General features: G+C 36.7%; 1 protein-coding gene across 3 annotated transcripts in view; it reads left to right on the top strand.

Annotated features, from left to right (window-relative positions):
* CHD1 (chromodomain helicase DNA binding protein 1) overlaps positions 1 to 2,335 on the top strand; it is a 51,509-nt gene extending 49,174 nt beyond the window's left edge. For all 3 annotated transcript variants that reach the window (XM_032205722.1, XM_032205721.1, XM_032205720.1), the window contains 2 exons: positions 395 to 605; positions 822 to 2,335. In XM_032205722.1, coding sequence (XP_032061613.1) covers positions 395 to 605; positions 822 to 1,185 — 575 coding nt within the window. In that variant the 3' untranslated portion in view covers positions 1,186 to 2,335. The remainder of the gene's footprint in view (positions 1 to 394; positions 606 to 821) is intronic.
* Positions 2,336 to 15,127: the final 12,792 nt, after the last annotated feature.

Below are 15,127 nucleotides of genomic sequence, written 5' to 3'. Positions count from 1 at the left end.
ATGGTAATGCTACTAGTTCATACATTTAAAATACTGTCTTGTTGCTGGGGGCCTTTCCTACTTAGAGAAGAAGTTGCAGCCATTCTGTCTACAGTTGCTCTACCAAAGACATTTCTACTCACTCCTTACTTGGACCGCATTTAGCCTGTCCATTCAGTTTGTAAGGTTGAGAAGCTCAGTTTCTGAGCCCTACATATTACTTTTCTAGATTGCTTCCCTCTTACATCATCCACAGTAGTGCGTTTGTCTTTGAGCTACTAAGATCATATTTCTACCAAATTATAATGTTGTCGTATTCTTTTGAATCTGATAAGTAGAAGTGCTGTTTGAATTAGGTGAAGAAGAGAATTTATAGTGTATGAGACTTCCTCATAACCTTTGATTTATTAAACAGATGTAGAAAGACTGAAAGAGACTACAAATCATGATGACAGTAGCAGAGACAGTTACTCTTCTGAAAGACATCTGTCACAGTACCATGATCATCACAAAGACAGGCATCAGGGAGATGCTTACAAGAAAAGTGACTCTAGGAAAAGGCCATATTCAGCCTTCAGCAATGGGAAAGATCACAGAGACTGGGATCACTACAAACAAGACAGCAGGTGAGTTTCTCCAGCAATTGTAAAATCTCTTCAGAATTCCCTTCCTGTTCTTATAGTATGCTCATAGGAATCACCAAAGTATGTATTTTGAGTAATGCAAAATTACAAAGAGAATACATGTATATCTCTAAGGCAGTTCTGTTGAATTGACGTAACTGTAGTTACTATTGTGTGTTCAGTTAACATTAATCTAATATAAAAATTTGTATTTTTTAGATACTACAGTGATAGTAAACATAGGAAGTTAGATGACCACAGGAGCAGAGACCACAGGTCAAACCTGGAAGGAAATCTAAAAGACAGCCGGCCTCATTCAGATCACCGTTCGCATTCAGACCACAGGATACATTCAGATCACCGTTCTGCTTCAGAGTACAGCCATCATAAATCTTCCAGAGATTATAGGTACCACTCAGACTGGCAAATGGACCACAGAGCTTCTGGTAGTGGCCCAAGGTCACCACTAGATCAGAGGTCTCCTTATGGTTCAAGATCTCCCCTGGGACACAGGTCTCCATTTGAACACTCATCAGATCACAAAAGTACACCTGAACATACATGGAGTAGCCGGAAGACATAACAAAGACTGACATTTTCTGGACCTTCTTTTAGCCATATACAGTAAACTAACACAGTAATTGCCTTACATGACTTGAAAGATATGGACTGGATATTCTATCAGTAGCAGTATTGTTACTTCTTTCCAGGATGCAAGGTCTATTATCCCAACAGAAGAAAAATATTTTTGTATTTAAAGTTTATGCTGCACTGTGCTGCAAATGTTGTGGCACTTTTTTTTAAGAAATGGAAGATGTTTACTTTTACAGGGACCTCAACACTGCCCCTTTCAGACTGGATCTTACTATAAAACTCTTCATGTCAAAGTGGTTTTAGGCTGAACACAGTTTAAATTATGTTTGTAAATGAACTTTTAAACACTGACCTGTGCTCATGTTTCAGGAAGGAATGAGGAGTTTATTTTGTTTTGTTTCTTAGTAAAGAACTCTCAAGGACTTTGTTCACTTTCCAAAGCTACTTGTTTACATTGTACACTGCGACCACCTTGCCGCTTTTCATCACAAGCTTGAATATTTAAATTCTGTATCTATAACTGTAAGATAGCCAGGATTTCTCCTGTTTGTGATCAGCTATAATGCCTTTTTATGAAACAAACAAAAAATTAAAAAACATCAACACCAACAAATGGCTGTAAATTATTGTAAATTAATTAAATGAGCTTTTTCCCCACTCAGGCTTTTTTTGACTGTTCCTTTCCCCACCAACTCAGGCCTTCTTGTCACAAGTATGAAAGAAAGTCAGTGTACTTAAATGTTTTAATAAAGTATCTTGATGGAATCAGAATGTAAAAAATGGGGAAAGGGAATATTTTATTCCATTTAGTGTTCCTTTTTTATTGGATACTTTAGATACTTTTTTTTTTCTATTAAACTGTCAGTGTTGTGATTGTTGTAATGAAATCGTGAGAAATATCCAGCTAAACTGTGCTCTGGAAAGCTTTTCAGGTGCATTGGTTTTAAAGAAGGAGTGTTCAATATCTGAACACTTCATAACCCAAATCAGCCAAAATTTGTTGTAAATCCATTTGTTTTCCCTCTTTAACATGGGCAATAATGTCAAATGTGCTATGCAGCCAGTTAATATTTTAGAAGATTTGAATGACTTTATTAACAGAATTGTTACAATGCACACTGATTGTACATAGATAACTTCTATCTGAAAAATTAAATTTAAACTAAAAGGATATGTGGGCTCTTGTAGTTTTCTGCAGTGTTTTGCTGTACAGCATACCTTTTCCTGTTTTAACCATAAAAATATTAATCTCTTAAATACTAAATTTCAATACATAACATGATAACTTGGGAAGATACCTAGCCTGACATCATGTGGTTGAATCCATATCTGTTCCTCCAATTTCTTTTGCAATGTTGAGCATTGTTTCCAATTAACCGGATCTATATGAACACATTAATAAAGAACCAAAATCTGTCCACCCAGTATCTTGGGATCATATTGTAGGTACAGTTGCTGCCCACTAGGTTGATAACATTTAAACTAATTTAAAGTAGGCTGGGACTCGATTAATGGTTCTTCATATCTTAGCTTTTTATCTTCCCAGGTCTGGGAGGATTTTGCGTTTTTCTGCTTTTAGGCTTAATTGCTGAAGCAGTGTTCAGCCAGTGATGCCTTGTAAGGCTATGCATTTCTGTCATTCATTTTCAACATCCAATGGCAAAAATCTAAAATATGGAGTATCTCAAACCACTGCCTAATTCTTACTGCTTGGGTAGTGAAAATGAATCATGAACCTATTAATAGTGCATGGAGAGCAGTCCCACCAAATCTGGTTTGCTATCAGTGTAGCTACCTTATGGCATTGTGATTCATCATGCCTAATGTGATATGATTAGTCTATGTCTGCTTTTGTTTAAGGCATCTCAGGTCTGTCTGAAATAAGCAAGACAACACAACTGGTGGCTTTGATGGTCAGGATCTTTGGTAATTTGTCTGTTTAGCCTGGTTTTATACGAATGCATTTAGAGATTTACAAATCACATTTACAATGGTTTAAATTTTCCCATGCTTATTCCAATTTAGTCTTAAGTATGAATTTTGGTGGTGGAGATGACCTCCATTACTTAGGAGGCTGACTGTTAATGGTGTATACCTACCTGTTTAGTAGAATCCCATATCCTCCTCAGATAAGCCATTTAGGATTCATTTTCTATGCACTCAGTTTTAACCTTTATTTTGTAATGAAAGGCCTTTGTTCATTTGTAATGAAAGATCTTTGAGAAATGTGACCAGTTCTGAAGCATCCATTTTACGTTAGCCTTTTGCTTCAGATCTTGGTGTTGCTTATCTGTAAGATGTGTAGGAAAGCAAGAATTCTCTTGGCTGGAAGAGAACTCCTGGTATGGCTGTTGATAAAGATTCAGTTGTTTCATCCACCATGCATGGAGGCTTAAGATTTCCATCTTAATCATGTACATATATCTAATATAACTTTCCCAATACTACCTAAGAAAATGAGATTGATGGTCAGCCAGGGAGAGGGGGGGTGGGTGGGTGGGAAGGCATGGTAAAAAATGCATTGCTGCTGTTAGTTTTCATGACAGAAATGCATTATATGACTGGTTAATGTTAGTTCATCTGCTGTTGTGTTGGCATCACCATTTACCAGTCACCGTGTTTTCCCTATTTTGATCTTAATGCAGGTGCCCTGTCATCTGAGCAACACTCAAAGAGCCTGTGGTTTCTGAGAGAGACTTTCACTACTATCAAATAGAGGACTTGCAGGCTCAAATACCAACCACAAAAGGATGGCAGTTTCTGCAGAAACCCGGCACTCCCACAAAAAGGAGTGTGTCCTTACTGCTGTCTGAGACCAGGATAGCACAGTAACAGAGAGGGCTGCCTCCCTAGGCTGGGTAAATTTGATGACATTTGCCTTCCTTATTTTTAGAGCTTGGTTTTGTCCTTGCACTATCCTCTGTCAACAACAAAGGAGTCTCAGTGGTATTAGTTACTTCCACAGATGTTACCATTTAGCTGTAGTTTTCCCATCTAAAGTGTAAAATCTCAATGAAGTATTCTTGTAGCAGTGTATTTTAAGGAGCACTTTTTCAATGCTCAGTATTATGTTCTCAATATAGATATATATAATGTGTTATATGGTCAATGGTAAATGACAAGAGATTTTTTTGGCAGGAAATGACCTCCCTCTTAGGAATGTAGACAAAGATACTGAAGACTAAAGATACTACATTGTGATGCTGGTTTTGTTGTTTCTGATGAGGTATTTTCTTACAAGTATCTCTGTGATCATGTTTTATTTGAGCAGAAAACTAACAGAATCTTAGCCCCTCTTGTGTACCAAGCATGAAATGAGATCATCTGTTTTTTATTTATTTTTTTTTACTTTATAGAAATAAGACTCATGCTATTAATATTAATATTCTATTAAATAATATTATATCTATAATAATATTATCTCTATTAAATAATATTATTATTCTAACTGGTAACGGGTAACTGGTATGAATCAGCCACTTGTACTGGTTGAAGTTTGTCATGATAAATGTACAATGCTGTCACTTGTATCTCTGCTCATTCTTTCAACAAGCAGTAGACCAGTATGGTTGCACCTGCAATTTAAGCTGTTTTCTTAAAAGTTTCTGGTCAAGCTTTTATTTGTGAAATATTCCAGAAGAGGTAGTGAAGAAGTTTGATTATATGAGGCAATGCTAACAGCAGAAAGAAAAAGACTCCTGGAATTCATGAAATGTTTCTTATCCTTTTAATTTTCCTCTGTAGTCCAGTCACTTATCTTAAGGTATTAAATTCAGAATAACAGTCATGAACAGCATATTCTGGTCCCTTCATCCCTGTGCTAGCACACTGACTAGAGTCTGTGAAAGATTTCCCTTTGTACATGACTAATACTAAAGCAAATGGCTATTTCTGGTGTGTCTTTGCAGCCTGCTAACCCTACAATCTTATTTCTAATTATCTTTTTAAATAATTTTGAAAGCTATAAACAAATGAGAAGTTACTTGTGGGTGAATACTGACATTTAGTGATTGTTTATTTTCATCAAAAAAGAAAGGAACTCTATTGTTTTCAAAAGAAAATGGTAGGGCCAGGCTAATATGCAAACAAGATAGTTCTGCTTTTTTAAATTTATGTGATGTTATTTGTAGCATTTTTATAAACCTAATGTGGAAGCTGCTTACTTTGTTTTAAAAGTTGAGAAAGCATTAGGTCTTTAATGTATATTTTAAGTGGGAATTGCACTGATACAAAAAGACAGAAGGAGAATAAATTTTTAAAAGATCTTAAATGTTTGCTCATATTCTGTATGATATATTGTAGGAAAAAAGAAATGCAGCAGTAGGGTGTATTTTTTTTGTATTTGAAAGTATAAATATCTGCCCTTCAGTTTACTCCAGAACTTCATTATATATCCACACTGATAATGAAATCTGCATGCATATATTGCAGTTTATCAAGACTGTGTTTCTAACTTATTTTCTTCTGTTCTATAGTATGTCTTGTCTTCATGAATCTTAATCATTCACAGAAAGTAAAACAAGCAACAGTCCTTCAAGATATGCTTTAACTGGATTTTATGAAGAAACTTTCAAGGTGTTGGGTTTGGTCTGGCTTGACCCTGGCAGGCAGCTCAGTCCCACACAGCTGCTCGCTCACTGTCCCGCAGCAGGAATAAGTCTGCCAGTCCAAGTGCAAAGCATTGGCTGTTATCAAAACGTTCCCAGATGCAACAGAGTGGATTATAAGGAGTATAGCAAACAGCAGAAGCAACAGCAGCCACTAACAAGCACTAGACTCTAATATACAGTATGTGGAGGAATGGTTAAGTGAAATAGGACATGTTGATGTTGGGCAGTTAAAAGGCAATGGGCTAGTGAAGTACCGTACTCAACTCACATGAGTCTGGCACGTACGCAGCTGGCTGAGAGCCGATCAGGCTCAAGGACACGATGCCCTTGAGCGATGGGGAAAGTCCCTAAGGCGGGAAGGTAGCTAAAAGAAGGAGGAACTACCTGAAAAGAGCGGGAAAATGTTAGCCAATCCTGAGCTTAGTTTTTGCAATATGTATGAGTTGATTATGTTCAAACTAGATAAAAGGCGACTGAGCTATCCATTAAAGTTGAAGTTCACTGTTCACTCATATTGAGCGTCTGTGTCTTCCTCCCGTCGACAACACAGTAAGGCAAGCACAGGAGACTGCCAACTAGCACGTACAACATATATAAATTTTGTCTAGCACACTCCACACTGCAATCAAAACTGTCATCGTCTCAAGCCCCTTAAGCCCATCTTTGAGCCTCATATTGAGCAACAAGAAGTACTGCTGCAGCTTAAGCTCACAGGCAGCTGCGCCCCACACAGCCACTTGCTCACACTCCTCAACCACTGGGATGGGGGAGACGATCAGAAGAGTAAAAGTGAGCAAACTCATGAGTTGACATAAAGATGGATGGTTCACTGGGTAAAGCCAAAGCCACACACAGAAGCAAAGTAAAACAAGGAATTAATTCACTGCTTCCCATAGGCCCCCAGGTGTTTGCCATTTCCAGTAAAGCAGGGCTCATCACGTGTAACTGTTACCTGGGAAGACAAACATGATCACTCCGAACACCCCTTCTTCCTCCTTCTTTACCCCTATTTTATTGCTGACCATGACACCTCATGGCATGGGACATCCCTCTGGCCACTCTGGGTGAGGTGTCCTGGCTCTGTCCGCTCCCAACGCCTGGTGCACCCCCAGCCTGCCCTCTGGCAGGGCAGCACCAGGAGATGAACAGTCCTGGGCACTGTGAGCACTGCTCTGCAACAAACAAAACATCATGAGTTACCAACACTGTTTTCAAAATAATCCAAAGCGAAGTATCACATGCCACTGTGAAGAAAATTGACTCTATCCTAGACAAAACCAGGATGATGATTAATTATAATTCTGTATTTAGTCAACACCTGATACCCAACTGTAACCCCAAACTACTTAGTCCAATCATGATCCATTACACTACTTTTTATTTATTTATTTATTTATTTATTTATTTATTTATTTATTTATTTATTATTAGCTAGCTATGTAAACATTAGCTGCTTAGAGTTTCTGTAACAAGCGTCCCACATCCTTCAGTCGCAGTCAGTGATCTGGCATCATGTGGAAGTTTCTATACACCTGTTTTTTTTCCATCACAGAACTACCACATTGCACATACAAAAGATGTATCAGTAGACAGTCAATGGATTTCTATTTTACTCAGTCCTCTTAGAGCATGTCCTGGGAGCATATGTCATCTTCTACAATGATTGTAGAAAATATATATGTACAAATTATCCATTTCTTTTTTTTGTATCATCTTCTACAATGATTGTAGAAATGGATAGATTTGCCCACCACTTGGCTGCAGAATATTCTGCAGCTCTTTGGGAAAACTGCAGCAGGACACAGACTGCCACCAGAAAAAATAAATACTTTGGACAAATGAATCTTGGGCCACATTTGAAGGACATCTGGTAAAGAATTCTACAATGAATGGGCCATGTGCCAGATCTGGCTGGCAAACCACAGAATATCACATTCTTGCCGAGAAAATCAGCCCAGCAGTACCACTTCTATTCTGGAATTGATTTGCAAACCTTTAATACCATATAGTACCTTTCTGTGTGAATTTTGCAAATGAAAGCCAGTGAAAATACACTTTAGTGACTAAGGCCATGTGAAATCTTTTCCTGTTTAGTATTTTCTGCCAAAAATACTAATCGTAAATTTGAGCAAATTGGTGTTTCTAATTGTGGAAGTTGGGAACAGTTGTTCTCTTATAGCTAGAGGTACCACGTTCATAACAACAGAAATGAGGGCAGTGCTGGAAGAATGATGGTCCCATGCCAGGCTGGGGGGCCTAGCAACACTCTGTGGGGGAGAGGAGTCTGGTGAGCATGTGCTTCTAGGGTACCAGCCCAGAGATGGTGCCCTGAGACCCTGTCTTTTTTCCCCTGCTGTCCCAACCTGAGGTATCCCAGCCCAGTCTGGCATTGATGGCCTTGATTTTCTCAGCCCAAATTCACAGCACACTGCTTCATCCTCAGAGTTCATCACCGTATATTTTTGTCAGTCCATGCCAGGGACAAAGAAGGAAAGCCATCCTCATGGCTACCTGTCCCCAGGTCTATTTCAGTTTCCTACAGAAGCCAACTGCACACTCCAATTGGTTTTCACCAAAGCCTCCAACCCAGTGCCCTCATGTGCATAGCCTGCAGTTTCATTTTTGGAACGTGCTGCTGTTTCTATCACTAGTCAGCTCCTACCTTCACTCCAGTCTGGCTGCTGCAGCTGGCAAAACCTGTGCATCCCTGTAAAATGAAAGCCCAAGTTCAAGTTCTCATTTCCCTGAGGATTTTGTAAAATAAATAAATAAATAAATAAATCCCTCTTCCCCAAAAGCCACTGAGGAAGTTTTCACGGAGAACAAGAGGACATCCCAAGGGAACATGTATTCTGGATTGTGTGCTGTGTTCCTGGGAAATGCTTAAGGAAGAGCTTGGATCTAAGTTCATACAGCTAAGATGGGGGATTGCTGTAATAACTGTCAGGCTAAAAATGTGGTGTGCGGCAAGTCTGTTCCTAAACTGTTAACAAGGAACTGGCAAAACTGCTAGAACTGGTTAAGCCAGAGTGCTCCAGGGCACAGAGGTTTAATAAGGATGTTGCAATAGCCCTCTTTTTGACAGTTTAACAGACTGTCAGAGTCACTTGACGATGGATGAAATACTAAAATTAACATGTTGTCATCATAAGAGGAGCTACTGTGAAAGTGCTTTTCCTGAGCTTCACTGAAAGTGATCTGAAAAAAATGAATAATTATTAAAGCCTTATGGAAATCTCTGATTAAAGAGCTGAAGAGATTTTAAAACGTAAACTTTATGTCCTGTTAGAAAAAGGTATATGCATCTGTTTTGAGTTGATATACTCAGGGTGAAGCCCAAAGAACATACTTGGAGTTATTAATTTGTAAAAGGTAAATATTTTATTTGTCACAGGCTTTTCAGCAAACTCAGTTTTTAAGCCTATCTTCTCTGAAAATAAACACCCTGTGTCAGAAAAACACATCTGATCACATGCAATAAATGAAGTAAAGAGGTTTTAGTACTCATGCACTCCAAGACCTCCACTGAGATTTAATTGCAATAAATTTAGTACTTGCTGAAGTAATCGGAACATTTGGAAAAATAATTTGGAAAAGAATCTTCGTGTTCATCACTTAAAACTATTTGTCTTTGGTTGGCATTAACCCTGCTGCTAATAGGTGGCTGCACCTGTAGTGCACAGCCCAATTAACATTATCAAATGTTTCTTTAACATTGCTTGCACACCACAGAGAAGGAAAAAATAACTTTGAAGCTCTGGTATTTGTGAGCATATCAAATCATTGTTCTCTTAAGTGAAGCTCAATTTAATGTTACTTTAGAAGTTCTGAAATACTTAAGAATATATTCTGTGAAACTATGCTTATTGGTATCATAATTAAGAGCTAGGTCCTATGAATTTGGGGACCACAAAATGTAGTTGATAATTGAGCAATACACACAGCTACCAGGGCACTGACCATCCATAATAAAGCTGTCAGAAGTCCAAGGCCTTTCGGTTCATTTTTCTGGAACTGCATTCCCTTTTTGGCACTGTTTACAAAGAAGCTGTTGATACAAACAATAGCTCTTTTTTTTATTATTTTTTTTTTTTTTTAATGCAAAAAATAGGTTTTGGGGGTTTGATCTTGTTCTTCGTGTAATGAAATTTGCAGATACATTCTCTCTGGAGAATGGCATAGGGAGGAGATCTGTTTTAAAAGATTGCCTACAGAAAACTATTTTTGTCTCACTTAAGTTAATTAAATCCATAAAATCTAGAAAGGTGAGTTCAACCCAGCCTCTTTTTCTCTCATCATGAAAATAATCAGGGCTAGAAAATTACTCAAGATCTTGAGGGTTCACTAAGTCATGTCAAATACCAGACAATTATATGACAAGTTAGGATCCAGTCATTCATTAACCTTGATGCAAGGAAACATGCTCAGAATAGAGATATCTCATTATGAGCTTTGATTAAAAATAATAAAATAAAATAAAATAAAATAAAATAAAATAAAATAAAATAAAATAAAATAAAATAAAATAAAATAAAATAAAATAAAATAAAATAAAATAAAATAAAAAATAGAACAAAAAAAGAGTCACTGCTTCCTTCAGTTTGGTGTTTTATAACTTTGTTTTTCCCTTCAAATGCATTGCACTGGGACAATCTCTAGCCAGTAGTTGGAGAGAGAGATAGAGTTGTACAGAGTGTACATCCCTTAGCTAGCAGATAGTTTGCCCTGCAAGTCCTGCATATTCAGGCCAAGATTTTAATGCATATAGAGCAATTTTATCTGGTGTGGTATTTTTGATAATGCAGACTTCCACTTATTATTTTGACTAAGTCACATAATAAGAGAGATAATATTTATACTCCAACAAGAGTATAACAAGATTATTAGAAAAAATTAAATTAAATTAAATAAAAGGGACATTATGCCAAATTATTACAGTTTGCAGGTATGTCTATCATCTTTTGAAATAGTTACCTTTGTGAAGTCCAATGAAGTAGCTGCAGAAAATCACAAAAATGACGTTCTTTCTGCAGTTTAAAATTCTAGAGAAACTCCATAATCTTGAATACAGGTGAAAATAAACTCTTTCCACATATTCTCCCAATGTGTCTCCTAAACTATGACAGAACAACTGTATTTTTATTTATTTACATTCTTTCAAATTACAGTACTGGGGAAAAAAACAAAACAAAACAAAACAAAACAAAACAAAGTATGATACATCTTAAAGGTTGCATTTAAATTTATCCAATTTGCTTTTAAATTATTGAACATTCCATTTGTATATAAGGATCACTCTCACACTTAGGTAGAAAGTTAGTCTTACTAGGGAGAAGACAATGTTATTTAAGAATAGATTTCAAAACATATCGTATTATTAAAAACAAAAGTGGTATTTCCATAATTTCAAAAATACATTGAAATTATTTATTTGAAATTTGCTTACTTTAACTATAGTAAGTTCTTTTTCCATTCATAATCCAAAGACTATGATGTTGGTAGTGTAATAAAATATATAGAATAAAAAATTGTGGACTGAGAACCTAGCACTTTAAATATATATATATATATATGTATATATATATATATATATATAAAATAAGAATAAATGAGAAATAAATAATAATTTCTTTTACATAGTAAGGACTCAAAACTGAAGTAAGAATATTTTTTAGATGAGAATATTTTCAATTTCTTTTGCAGGTATCTAAGAGTAACTTGACATTTGCACAACTGCAAATGTCCGAACTCAAATGTTTGGACATTCCAGAACTTAGTGTGCTTTCAGAGTCTTAATTCAGTCTTCTATACAATCCTGCTGATGCAAATTTAATGACCAAATAGTACCAAACTATTTTTTTGTAGGGAAGTCCACTTCATTCATGATGGAGAGAACATGAAAAATACCAAGTGATATGTTTTTATTTTATTTTATTTTATTTTATTTTATTTTATTTTATTTTATTTTATTTTATTTTATTTTATTTTATTTTATTTTATTTTATTTATCTCTATGTATTTTATTTTATCATCATTCAGTGTATGATCACTGAGTTCAAATCCAATCATTTTTTTTTTCCTCAGGTTCACTAAGATGCATTCAGCTTACTATTGCAAACTCTTAAAAATGTATATTTTGTGAGATTATTACATAGCACATATTAGATAGCAGAAATGTCATTAACAACCATAATTTTTGAGCAGCACAATACTTTCATGTGGGTATCTTACTGTTTACTTTGGCCCTTCTCAATCTCCAAACTCATTGAGAGCTCTAGAAGCAGAGCCTTAGGTTCCAGCAGGAAGATGAGCACAGCTGATGCCAGGAGATCCTGCTTGGTAGGCAGGGAGGTGTAACGTGCTCGTTTGATTGACATAAAAATTGCTAGTTTGTGGGAATTCTGATTAATAACTCAAATCTTTTCATTGGTTCTTTGCTTAAAAATAAATTGTTCAGCAGAAGTAAGAAGCAAAATGAGAAAGCTAAAAGCAGGCATATTAAAGGAGAACCGTTTGGGTTACGCATAAGTTTTGCAAATTTTGGAAATGAACAATGTAGAACAGATGTGGTCATATTTCTCCATGGCAGGGAGGTGTGTGTAATTGTCTTCCTCTCTTTTTCACATACCAAAATTTGAGCACTAAGTTAAACAAAATATTTCAAATTCAGCTTCAGAATGCCAATGCACCAGTGTTGTTCAGACAAAATTTCTTCTTTGCAAATTTTTTTGCACCTGTCATGGTCATGAGGACAACTCAGGCTCTTGCCCACTTGTCTGTAAGAGAGCAAATGTGAAACAGCCACAAACATCCCTTGGTTCTCTCTTCCTGTCTGTTGTAGAGAAGGAACACAATGGAATGTAATCTCAAAACTAAACACAAGAGCACCCTTGTATTTACACACAAAGTACTGGCCTTGTCAGTGTCCCACAGTCCCACATAGTGTGAATACACCCTGGTATTCCCTGATGACACAACTACACAGGGTGATAGAGTAAGTAACTTCAAGGCTATGTAGTCAATCATCTGTGGAAAACATTTTTGTAGTTAGTTGTGGTCTCATTAAACATTGTAGCTGACTAAACAGTGTATCTTCCATCTGCTTTGGGAGTGTGATGACACGGTAAACATGTAGAGCCTCAAATCTTTCCACCTTTTCCAAACACCAAACCTGCTTGTAAGGCAGACACAAAGTCTGGGAAACTAGCTCTAAAACAACTGTTCCACAGACACTGTGTAAAACCTGAATTTCAGCTATCTGTGGAAGAAGTTGCTCTACAGTCATTGATGAAACGTCTAGCACTCAGATAGATAAATATCCACAACACTCACAAGTCGGTAATTATACTGACATAATACCCGTTTAACCACATAAACTTGGTTGCTGTTCTCAGACTCTTTTGTGCCAGGTGCCTGATGTTTCTGCTGTGGGTGTACAGAAGATTCCAGAAAATGTAGAATACTCAGCACACATCCCATGCATCTACAACAGATTTTTAGCTTGGCAAGATGTGGGTTTTTGAAGAGCATTTCCTGATGCCTTCCATTTTCTGCACTTTAATTACACTGGAAGCAGTTTCCCTCTGTATAGGACAGGTTAACTGAAGATGCAGCCAAAAAGGAAGACACCTTCTGAGTGGACAAGCCACCAGACCAGACCAAAACCTGGCAGATGTAACCTCCTTTTCCCTCAAGGTGTGAGGTTTGGATGCTGTGTCCTCAATTCCAGATGTTTTGCTCTGCAAACCCCTTCCTACCATGCTGCATGACTTGCTAACATAGACATAGTTTTCCTCTTCCCTAGGGAAAGCAGTCACAAAGTGCAGAACTGCACTGGAAAGATTTCACCCCCAACCCTGTGTATGTCTTGTGAGGTTGTTGCCTCCCACAAGTGCAGGGATGTCACATCTCCTCTGTGCCAATTCCAGTGCTTTAAGAGTCAATCCAGGACTCCCACACAGGGGTACAAAAAGGTATGCCATGGTACCAGCTGTGTTAGGAGATTTCAGTTTATTGAGTAAGAGTTTTAATGAGATAGTGAGGTGCTCTTAATTTACACCAAATATTTTGTATTAAAAGTAATTGCTTTGACAGTCAATTCAGACAAAATAAGTACACGTTACTGGTCTATGCACATGGTGTATAAAGCATGCCAGCTTGATTAACTGGAACATGTCTGAAAAGACAGGTTCTCAGGGATTCTCATTTCTTCAGTCATTTTTCTCCTGGCATAAGCGACCATGAAAGAGCCCTGTGAAGGCTACTGTAAGTGTTTGCTTGTAGTTTCAGGTCTCTCAAATACTGTATTGCTTTTGCAGTCATTCCTTAGATACCAGCTGCTCTTACTTATGCCTTTAAGCATGATTTTATAAAATGAAAATATGGAGAGTTTTTGTGAGTGAACTGAGAATCTTGCACTATTTGCTAATCAGAAAGTGCTGCTTGAAGTGCAAACTGTTTTATTTATTAAGCTTCATTTCATCTTATTTTATAAATTATTTTTGAATCATGTAGTCTGTGTAACAGTGCATACTTTCTTTTCTCCCTTATTGTGATATTCGATCTTCTCATAAATTAGAGATACATGTTTATAATCCGGGCTTCATTTTTCATCCTGTGTAGAAGATGGAGGGGGAAGAGGATGTTCCATCTCTTGCCAGACGTTCAGGGGAGCAGCCTGAGCCACTAGAGGGAGGTGCACGGCCAGCTGGGTTAGGCAGCGGATGAGCTGAAATGCTCTCCACAGAAAATTTGCATCAAGGTTCTAGGTCTTAAAATGGCATAGGTGGAAAAAGTTAATGGTTAAAAAATATTTACTAGAGACTTCTGCGTATTTACTACAGACTTCTGCATGAACAATCATACATAAATGTTAAATAGTGATTTTTCTAAACTTACTGTCAATGATAAATAATTTTGCAGCATACACTACCATGAGTACTTTTAATAAGGGTGATTTTTTTTTTTTTTTTCTGAAGCGTTGGGGATGCTTGATTGTTTATTAGATATTAAACATTTTTAATGATTAGCCGTAAGGTTCTTTGCATTTATTTTCAGCTTTGTGAATAATTCAGTTTAATATGTGATATTTTGATACTTTCTCTGGTCTGTGCATTTCTCTTAAATCTAAGTTATATGTAAATTATATACATTAACTCAATTTTGAGTTTCAGATGGACTAATCTTCCCAAAATTAATTCCAGCATTGAAAATTTGAGAATGAGACAGTTGGCACAATTAATTTTGGATCCTTCTAGTCTATGATGTTAGACGTGTTTTATTTTCCCTGTGAAAAAATAATCAGATTCTAAAATGATCTTT

This window comes from Aythya fuligula, chromosome Z (genome assembly GCF_009819795.1).
Source record: "Aythya fuligula isolate bAytFul2 chromosome Z, bAytFul2.pri, whole genome shotgun sequence".
NCBI classification, from domain to species: domain Eukaryota; kingdom Metazoa; phylum Chordata; class Aves; order Anseriformes; family Anatidae; genus Aythya; species Aythya fuligula.
The sequence above is the reverse complement of the archived record's forward strand: the minus strand, read 5'-3'. Positions and strand labels throughout refer to the sequence as shown.